Source organism: Python bivittatus, unplaced genomic scaffold (assembly GCF_059951505.1).
Source record: "Python bivittatus isolate LINGU-HERP-01145 unplaced genomic scaffold, Pbiv_v1 ctg000340_np1212, whole genome shotgun sequence".
NCBI classification, from domain to species: domain Eukaryota; kingdom Metazoa; phylum Chordata; class Lepidosauria; order Squamata; family Pythonidae; genus Python; species Python bivittatus.
Genome location: NW_028277056.1, coordinates 24951925 through 24962527, shown reverse-complemented (window position 1 = coordinate 24962527; position 10603 = coordinate 24951925). Strand labels below are relative to the sequence as shown.

The 10603-nt window shown below is 37.6% G+C and overlaps 1 protein-coding gene across 3 annotated transcripts in view; it reads right to left on the bottom strand.

Moving 5' to 3' along the window:
- Window positions 1–3685: 3685 nt before the first annotated feature.
- NBEA (neurobeachin) overlaps window positions 3686–10603 on the bottom strand; it is a 441196-nt gene continuing 434278 nt past the window's right edge. For all 3 annotated transcript variants that reach the window (XM_088140729.1, XM_088140730.1, XM_088140731.1), the window contains 4 exons: window positions 10398–10499; window positions 7199–7395; window positions 6358–6509; window positions 3686–5466 (listed from right to left, as the gene is read on the bottom strand). In XM_088140729.1, the coding sequence (XP_087996855.1) occupies window positions 5376–5466; window positions 6358–6509; window positions 7199–7395; window positions 10398–10499 (542 nt within the window). In that variant the 3' untranslated portion in view covers window positions 3686–5375. The remainder of the gene's footprint in view (window positions 5467–6357; window positions 6510–7198; window positions 7396–10397; window positions 10500–10603) is intronic.

Sequence of the window (10603 nt, the reverse complement as noted above, 5' to 3'; positions counted from 1 at the left end):
AAATCAGTGGAGGTTAAAATTGACGGACTCTCCTTCACTGGAGGAATTTAAACAAAGACTGGGCAGTCATATACCAAGGATACTGTTTTAGTAGCTTTCACTACTGATCAGGGTGCTGGACTACACAATCTCCAAGATTCCCTCAAAGTTTACATTTTGTAATATACAATTCATAATTTAAACACATTCCTGAATATAATGTTCAGTTTTATCCTATAAAGTGTTAAGAGGTTCAGTTATATGCTATATGTGTGATTATGTGTGTTTTCTTACAGGAGGAGAAACATCTCTTGAAGATATCAAGTCTCCTTATCTCAGAGATTTTGATACTATTTCTGTAACATAAGAGTTTGCTTCAAACATTCTGTTTTCTGGCCAGCAGGACTGATGTAATATGTAATAACAAGCATACTCCATAACAATTTTTCACAGGGATTCGTAATCTTACAATGTATGACTTGCAAGATACTGTATTACATACTTCTGTAATAGGTGTTTTAGTAAACTGGGCCTAATTAGAATCTGTCTGCCACAAGCTGAAGGTCTCTCTCTCTCTCTTGCATGGAAGATACCCTGGAGAAGAAAGTGGGGAGAGAAAGGGGGGAAAAGGCTCTTGCAAGTTAAGCTCACTGCTTGGTGACTGCATCGATTCAGTTTTCTTATAGTGGGGTGGAAATGATTTGCCATTGACTTCTGGGATTTTTTCAAATCTCTGGTTTAGCCTATAGATGATCTATCTAAATACTAATCAGGTCTGATCTACTTAGCTTTGGAGATCAACTGAGGTAAGCTTGCACGGTCACCTGCTGGGTAGGTGTTCTATTTTACAAGTTCAAAAGTTTGATCATAATTATTCATGCTTCCCCACAAATTGAAATGATACATTGCTACAATATGCTTCTTTGCCATGGCAGACACCTTAAGGTATCTTAAGGCAAAAACATCTGACATGTGATCTCTCATTGTTATCTCTATACTCCTCAGACTATTATATCAAAAGCATAATCAATAGATTTTGGTGTGAATTAGTGGAAAGAATGAAAGTCCTGTATTAATATACCTGTTCTTATAGAAATATTGATGTTCAGTAATAGTTGAAAATACTGTATTTTTCCATCTATAAGACGATACTTTTTTCTAAAATCGTTACACTAAAAATTGAAGAGCATCTTATGCAAGGAAGTAAGCTGAGGAGAGAACCACACGGTTGCAAAACTGCCCGTACTTTGTCTCTGCAACAGGCTTCCTCCTATCACGAGCCTCCGATCATGAGTGAAATAGCTTGTCTCTGCAAACAGACTTCCTCCAATCACGAGCCTTATGTAACTGATGTCAGCTGATGCTGAACAAACCAATTGGAGGAAGTCTGTTTGCAGAGACAAGCTATTGGCAGTTTCACTCGTGATTGAATGTAATCAGTTATGCAAAAGAGCATGGAAATAGAGTTGCAGAGAGACAGTTTGGACCTCCTCCCACTGAGTGTATCATGTAATGTTACCTCATTACTAAATAAAAATGTGTTCTGCTTTATCTTTACAATATTGATTTCTTAATTTTGGGTTGGAAAAGTGGGGGTCTTATACATGGGGGCTTCTTATAGATGGAAAAATACAGTAAATTGCCTTCTTGTCACCAAATACTTCTCAAATGAGTAGTGTAACTTTGAGTTATAAGTTAGGCTCATAGAAAATTCTGTACCCAGGTCAGGTTATTTATGTTGCCATAAATTATCCATTTGAATCACTGATTAGCAGTGGTAGTTTCTCCCTAATTTTTTTAAGCAAAAGGAACCTTCCCCAACCTGACGCTGTCTAGATGAATTAATATCATAATTTCAATAAACATGCTGATTAGGAATTATAAAAATGTAGTATAATATGGCTAGAGCACAAAAGTTTGTGGAACGTTGTGCATGTAAATCAACCACTGAGATATGGATGTGTTGTACAGGTGAAACTCGAAAAATTAGAATATCGTGCAAATGTTCATTTATGTCAGTAAGGCAACTCACAAGGTGAAACCAATATATGAGATAGATGCATTACATGCAAAGCGAGATATGTCAAGCCTTACTTTGGTATACCTGTGATGATTATGGCGTACAGCTTATGAAAACCCCAAATTCACAATCTCAGAAAATTAGAATAGTGTGAAAAGGTTCAATATTCTAGGCTCAAAGTGTCCCACTCTAATCAGCTAATGAATCCATAACACCTGCAAAGGGTTCCTGAGCCTTTAATGGTCTCTCAGGCTGGTTCAGTAGGAATCACAAGCATGGGAAAGACTGCTGACCTGACAGTTGTGCAGAAAACCATCATTGACACCCTCCATAAGGAGGGAAAGCCCCAAAAAGTAATTGCAAAAGAAGTTGGATGTTCCCAAAGTGCTGTATCAAAGCACATCAATAGAAGGTTATGTGGAAGGGAAAAGTGTGGTAGAAAAAGGTGCACAAGCAGCAGGGATGACCGCAGCCTGGAGAGGATTGTCAGGAAAAGGCCATTCAAAAGTATTGGGGACTTTCACAAGGAGTGGACTGAGGCTGGAGTTAGTGCATCAAGAGCCACCACACACAGACGGATCCTGGACATGGGCTTCCAATGTCGTATTCCTCTTGTCAAGCCGCTCCTGAACAACAAACAACGTCAGAAGCGTCTTACCTGGGCTACAGAAAAAAAGAACTGGTCTGTTGTCCAGTGGTCCAAAGTCCTCTTTTCTGATGAGAGCAACTTTTGCATCTCATTTGGGAACCAAGGACCCAGAGTCTGGAGGAAGAATGGAGAGGCACACAATGCACGATGCTTGAAGTCCAGTGTGAAGTTTCCACAGTTGTGTTGATTTGGGGAGCCATGTCATCTGCTGGTGTTGGTCCACTGTGCTTCATTAAGTCCAAGGTCAACGCAGGAGATTTTGGAGCACTTCATGCTTCCTTCCGCAGACGAGCTTTATGGAGATGCTGACTTCATTTTCCAGCAGGACTTGGCACCTGCCCACACTGCCTAAAGTACCAAAACCTGGTTCAATGACCATGGGATTACTGTGCTTGATTGGCCAGCAAACTTGCCTGACCTGAACCCCATAGAGAATCTATGGGGCATTGCCAAGAGAAAGATGAGGGACATGAGACCGAACAATGCAGTGGAGCTGAAGGCCGCTATTGAAGCATCCTGGTCTTCCATAATACCTCAGCAGTGCCACAGGCTGATAGCATCCATGCCACGCCGCATTGTGGCAGTCATTGCTGCAAAAGGGGCCCAAACCAAGTACTGAGTACATATGCGTGCTTATACTTTGCAGAGGTCCGATATTGTTCTATTTCCAATCCTTGTGTTATTGATGTCATGTAATATTCTAATTTTCTGAGATTGTGAATTTGGGGTTTTCATAAGCTGTACGCCATAATCATCACAAGTATACCAAAGTAAGGCTTGACATATCTCGCTTTGCATGTAATGCATCTATCTCATATATTGGTTTCACCTTGTGAGTTGCCTTACTGACATAAATGAACATTTGCACGATATTTTAATTTTTCGAGTTTCACCTGTATATCTTGACCTAACCTTATAGGCACTGTGATTGTCAATTAAGTTTTTCTAATGTTTATAAATCATTATAAAGTATTTTTTTTACTTAAAAAAAACATTTGAGTCAGATGTTTGATAAAATGAGAAACAATTCATGAATTCTTTGCATATTTTATTTTTCTTTTTTGATTTCCAACTCACGCACATCTGGCATATTTTACATTTTTGCAATAAAACATGGTTACAATAGCTTAAGGAATTTATATAGCCAAAATATTTCACCATGATCTTGAGATGAAATGAACTTATCTTCCAGATGTTCAGTATTCTCCCAATTCTAAGCTACAAACTCAAGATATTGCTTACAGACCAATGATGAATAACTTAATCATTACATTGATTCCCCATGATTTCAGAATCTTATAAATACAAACAACAATGAAGAAGGTATTTAGTGCTAAAACTTACTAATACAAGGTGAGTAACAAATAAGAACCACGTCAATAAATAATATGTTTCTGGTGCCAAAGTGCCAGTACAAAGAATCCATTATCTTGTTTTATCTTTTTTAAATAAATGACTGTGAGTGAGTGTAAATTCTGAGAAAATTACATTCCTGTTACATGCCTCATAGCCCTACCGACACAATATGTACATCTATGACAATACAGTCACCAAATATACAAAGAAGAAACGTGAAGAAAAGTGTATATACCCCTGGGTATGTTACTTGATTTGGAGAATGTGCAGAAAATTATCCTGATAGTCATTGTTACAGTACTGTCAAACATGAAGTGCCTTCAATGGAAAATGTGTGTTAAACATATGAGTTTTAAAATTATTTAAAAGAATAACCCCAATGAAGCTAAGTTTGCTTTTAACCAAGCTTTATTCCCAAGGAATTGAAGAGAAAATCTTAAATGCTCTCTCCCTGCAATGTATAGTATGCCAAATGTGATGAATCTAGAAGTCTAGCAATCTTGCTTTGGTGGGAATCATAAAGCATTGTAGCATAGCATCTTAACCATGCTCCTGTCTGTCTATCACATTATTAATTTTTAAGGGAAAATTATTTTATTTTTATAATGCATAACTATGGCAAACAATGGCTTCATATCCAAATGCTTCATGTAATGAGCAAAACTTCATTTAGAAGGGGTGGCTTTAGACTGAAATATGCAGATCATGTTTCAGTGGCAATGGCAACATTGCAGCTTGCACCCCATTTCAACCTTTAAATACAATCTGGGCCTTGGACAGCTGTTCAGTTCAACTTGTGGATGTGATTTCAAGACATCAGGCTTAAAGTACATGCAAGTTGTAACTCCACAATAAAATTAAGAAACAGTTTTTGTTTTTTATACAAGGTTTTACTTTTACAAAAGTATCCCTTTAAAGTTAAGATGTGCATCTGATGTACAAAGTATCAAACGTAGGGTTTTTTCCTTTTAATTTATCAGCTTGAAAAGAGGCTGGAAATGGGAAATGGATGCTAGGATCATGGCCCAAACCATATAACAGCCAGACACAAGTTCCTCAGAATATTCAAAAGTCTCTTGTGATGTGTTCTTCTACCTTTTCTCAGTAAACAAAAGTATATGAAATAATTACCAAAACATCTATTAAGTCATTATAATTTACATGATACAAGCTCGCTTCTGCAGCAGCTGGTGTTCAGTTGTGAAAAAACACACAAAATAAAATGGTTGCTGACTACAATGTACAGCTATTGCTGGGTGTAATGGAATGTACAACGGAGGTCAATGCAGATTTCTTTTTCCACCAGAGATACCTTTCTCAGTAGCACTTGTGCTCTCAGTTTAATCTTTGCTTTCAGTTCTTCACTCTGGTTTAGTATCTATTCTGATGCTCATAATGCCAGCGATTAAAATCTATATTAAAAGCTACAATGCTACCAGACGCCATGCCGGTAATTAGAGTCCTGAAACAGAAACAGAGAACTGGCTTGTAAATATCTGAGACGATTTACTGTTTACACTAAACTACACTTAGCCAGTTTGAAGGACAGTAATCATTTGAAAACACTAGCCAAAATGGACTACAATAATAGGAATGTAAGGGTCTATGATGCTTTGCATATTTTATTGTAAGATAACAAATGGCTTAAATTTGGGGCTGTCTTCGGAAAATGGCTGCTTCACTTCTCCAGCAGCGTTCTACAAAGAAGTGTGAAGGACATACAGGTTGACTGGATTAAATGAAAAAAATCAACAATGAAAAATGATGAGTGCAGGGCATCTACAAAAATAATTGCATTTTCCCCAAAGTGTTCTATGGATATCTCATTTTATTCTCATAGCAACCCTAATGACTGGCTCACCCCTACAGAATTGAGGCTGAACAGGGATTTGATCTCTATAGCCCATGTCACAGGATTATTATTCAATGTATTATATTATTCTTTCTTTGAAATACAAGTTAGTAGAAGCACAGTCCAAAGTGCACTATGAAAAATCTTCCTAAATACAGCTACGTATCTAATTTAATTCAAGGGTCAGGAATGTGGTACACACTGTCCTACTCAAAACTACCTTGCTTTAAATAGCATAATTTTTTAAAAAATCAAAATTTAGAAGTTCATAAAATCTTGAGAGACCTTTCACAAGAATATTTAAATTTAGAAGATGTTATCTAAATTTTTGAAATGATCTTTTTGCAGGTATGTGTGTTTTGGGCTGGAAAATGTTACTGACTCATGATTTAATGCCCAAATAATGCAGTTGTGCTATGCATTTAACTAAGGGAAGGATTACTAAATTGAATGTTAAATGCACATCACACTTTATTGCTATTTTTTTAGGTTTCAGCTTACCTCTGATCATGGGATAGGTCCATTGCCCTAATGCCAGCATCACAGCCAGGATAAATGTAGAGTTGTTTGAAGTCACAAGCCTGCCATACTTCTACTACTCCATTATCACCACCTGTAACCAGATTCTGCCCATCACTGCTCAGAAGGATAGCCTACATAAAAGTCAAAGACAGAAGCAACTATAATTAAGAAATTGCTGTATAGAGTAGCACAGTTATAATGAACAGAGCACTTCCTTATTTAACACATTTTCCTTATAGTAGTAAAGCCTAACCATGAGCTGCAAAATGCTGAATAAAATGACTTTTTTATTCTAAGCAAAAGTGAAGAAGGTTTGCCTTGGAGTTTGCACACATCACTTCAACCTTTGCATTGGTATATACCACTCTGAACAGTTCGAGTTATGCATCCCTTTAATTTCCTTGAGCTGTTGCTGCTGGTAGATTTCGTTCCTCAGGGCCCTGTATTCATGATGATGCCCAGATGCCTCCACAGGATATAGCGTGTTAACATTACAACACATAGGAAAGGGTCATCATTTGTGCTGTGCTGGCATAGAATACCTTCATTATCTCCCCCCCCCCCCACACGTTGATGCCTCTGAGTATGCTGTATTTAAAGGACAACAAAGGTCAAGCTATTTAAGGTTTTAAGCACCATCAGATGATTAAGCAACAGATATCCAGGAAACAGTGTATATTAAGCAATGTCTTGGTGTACTTTTTAAGAATAATTCTAACTTGAGTTGGAGCTGAAAAGTTTTTTCTATAAATGTAACTTTTTTCAGGTGACACTGAACTAATGTTAATGCCCTCTATTAAAATATAAGATAAAAAATTACCCTGGTTGAATCATTAATTTCCATCTGGGCCAAAAGTTTTCCATTAATGCTGAAATTGCTGAATCTTCCTCGTTCATAATAGATGATACAGTGGCCTTCACTAGACACGGATATTAGGCGGGGATACAAACAATTTTCTGTTCCTTCTAGTGCTCTCAGCAAATCTCCAGTAATTGTGTGCACCAGACAAGGTCCTTCTGTATATTACAAATTAATAACAGCATATTACAGAAATGGAAATTCATATAATTTCAGTCAATAATTCACAGTGGATTGGATACAGACTAAGTTAGCTTAACAGAGATTCTACTACAATTTCTGAGAAATGTTACTCATTATTTAAGTCCTAATGATTTCAACATGAACTAAAGTGGAATCCTAACCTACCAAAGGGTTAAGATGGTATAAAATATCTCTCTACTGATGGAGAAAAACTCCACTATCAAAGAGAGTACATTTGATCTCCAGGCTACCTGCTATACCCAAGGAAATCTTTAAAAGCTTATATCTATTCTTAGTAGAGGTTTTAGCAGCAGGAGGCCATAACAGGGGCAGGTCAGGTTTGGAGTAAAACTGATGGTGGATTTCTGCTCCATTGAGGTAATAGTTGGCCTTTATAACCACATAACTTTGAATTCCCATGGATAATTCTCCCTCCTGAGTGAAATGAAAAGTAAGTTATAATTGGCTGGAAAGGCCAGCAGAGGGACTTTACCCAAATAATTCTCACTAGGGTGAACTAATTGAATTTAGAAAGAGAGGAGGGTCCTTCCCTTTACTTTAATACTTATTCTAGCCCCCCACTCCCATCCCATCCTCCTTTTATAAGTGAATAGTCTTTTTTCAATTCAAAATACATAGAAATGGTTGTGGTGGGCTGTAACAATAACCTTGAGGAAGAAGAGGAAGAGCTGCAGCCAAGGCAAAGGTCAGATAAATCTGAGCCCAAAGCAGGACTGGGATTTGAAAAAGGATCTCAGACTTAACCCTCTCTAGTTCTCTTTAGGATAAAGGCAGGGAGAGGAGAGGCACATTCAGACCTGCAAGATTCTGTTACTGTAACACTATAATAAAAGTCATTTTAGTATTCTTAACTTTGGTGTTTGAATCTGATCTATCTTGTAGGGTTGACAGTGATATATCTGGTCAACATCTACCTTCAATGTCTCCATAAGACTGTCAAGACAGAGCTTCTTTGGACAGTCCTTGAGACTTAACTGGAATTCATGCCAGGGTTGTTTTTGTGACACTTGTTTTTATTGCAATGTTTATTATTTACTGTTTATTTTTAGATGTTATTGTGAGTTTGTTTTAATGTTTGTAAAATTTGAAGAATTGATTCTGATTACATCAGTAAATAAAACCCCAAACATATAAAGGCAATATAAGCCATGAAAGATACAGGTGGGAGGACTATGTGCTTCAGGTACTGAATGTGTCATGTCAAAGAAGTTGAAAAAAATTAAACAGAGAATTTCTTTGAAGCACTGGTACATCTATGTGTTCATGAAGAGGGTTGCTCATTCTCCATTTTTTAAATTTCTGAAACTATCTCCCAGAGGTCAAAGGTCTTTAATAGCTACTTTTGGTTCGGGACCCTTTTTGTTCAGTCTAGATTTCAACAGAACCACCAAAATCCATAGGAATTGAATTACTTAAGTCAGTCTTATCAAAGGGAAGACTGAGTTCAGGAAGCAGAAGTAGCAGAGATGTTGGAGGAAAGTGACCATGTAATTCTGAAACATAATCATACATGCATCTTGACTTCCAAAAAGTGTAATTTAATAAACTCAGAGCAATTATAGGTATGATCTCATGGCAGAAGAAGCTACAGGGAAAAGATGCTCAAGAGAGGTGGGAGTTCTTAAAGAAGGAAATATTAAAAGCATGACTGCAAACAGTTCCAAAAGGATAAAAAATGGACAACAGTAAAAGAAGCCTGTGTGACTACAAAAAAGGTTTACTTAAGATCTGAAAATGGAAAGGACACATATAAGCAATGAAGTGTTCACAAAGGAAGAGTTCAGACAGGTACTGTAGGCTGGAAGTGTAGAACTGGGGTCAGGAAAGTTAAATCTCAGAAAGGTTGAAATCCTTAATATTCAGCGCAGGCAGCGCATTTGGGAAACTTCAAGTTTTTTTCAAATAATTTCAAAGCAAGCTCCAGGATTCTGGATCATATAGAAACTTTGGCAATATTAATTATCTATAGATTTGAATTTTGGTAGTAATGCTTATGCTGGCGGTGCTCTGAAGGCTAATTCAGTTGTTGGGCTAATTCAATTGTTGATATTAGCTCTTGCAGCTAAAGATAGTCCTCATCTAGCAACTGCCTCAGAAAACAACTGTTCGCAGTTACAATGGTGATGAAAAAGTAACTTTGTGACCAGTGTTTACAATCTTCACAGCATCTTTCTCTCAGTCATCTATTTGCTATTACAGTCAGTTAGTACATGTTGCCTGACCTGTTTTTTCCCCTCTTTGCAGAATGGAGAGATTGCTTTAACAAGCTATCTCTTCCTGAGCTGCTTCTCTCTGCACTTCAGGGTCCTTAAAAAGTGCTAAAGGCAATTTACAAGCTCAGCTCTGCAACCTTAATTAGTTGATTAGAACCCTCCTACCAGCTCACAGCTGCTGCCTAAAATTGACAAGATCCTAATCAGTTTCACGCTAAAGGCTTTTGTTTGCCTCTTAAGCTGCTTGTGGCTTGCTGGTGCCAGCACATTCCTTTCAATGTGTATTCCCCACTGTGTGCCTGCTTACTCTCTTGTAGTCCCTTCCTCTCCAATGACTGTAAATACAGACACTGATTCCCTTCTTGCTAATTATTCCAGTGCCGGGGTGAGCGTTCCAAAGGGCAGGGGAGTGGGGAAAAAGGGCTGTAAGATTTGCCCTTTTACCTGGCTTCCTCATGAGTCAAGTTCCAGAAACCTTCCCCGCTGTTTGAGCTCACCTAGCTGTTTGGGGCTGTATCCTTCTGATGCTGTGAAGCAAAGGAAAGCTGAAGTAAAATCATAAGCACAGTCACATGATTTTCCACTTAGCAACTCCTTCGCTTAACAACTGAGTTGCCTGTCCCAATTGTGGTAGCTAAACGAGGACTACCTGTATTTTCTGTTTGTAGGTTAATGATGGAATGAAAAAATAATACTTATTTTGAGGTAAGGTTTTAAACTAAAAATAACCTTTAGCAACTGACCTTTAGCACCACTTATGACAAGTCCCAGCTCAGCACATACTGATACACAGACAACTTCATGATCATGACCAGTTAGAACAGCTCTGGGAGCAGGATAGTCACCTAAAAGAAAGAAAGAACCATACTGTAGATATATATACATGCATACACACACATATATATACTTAAACTGGCTTGAACTTCACTTTGGGAGTGTTTCTACTTTT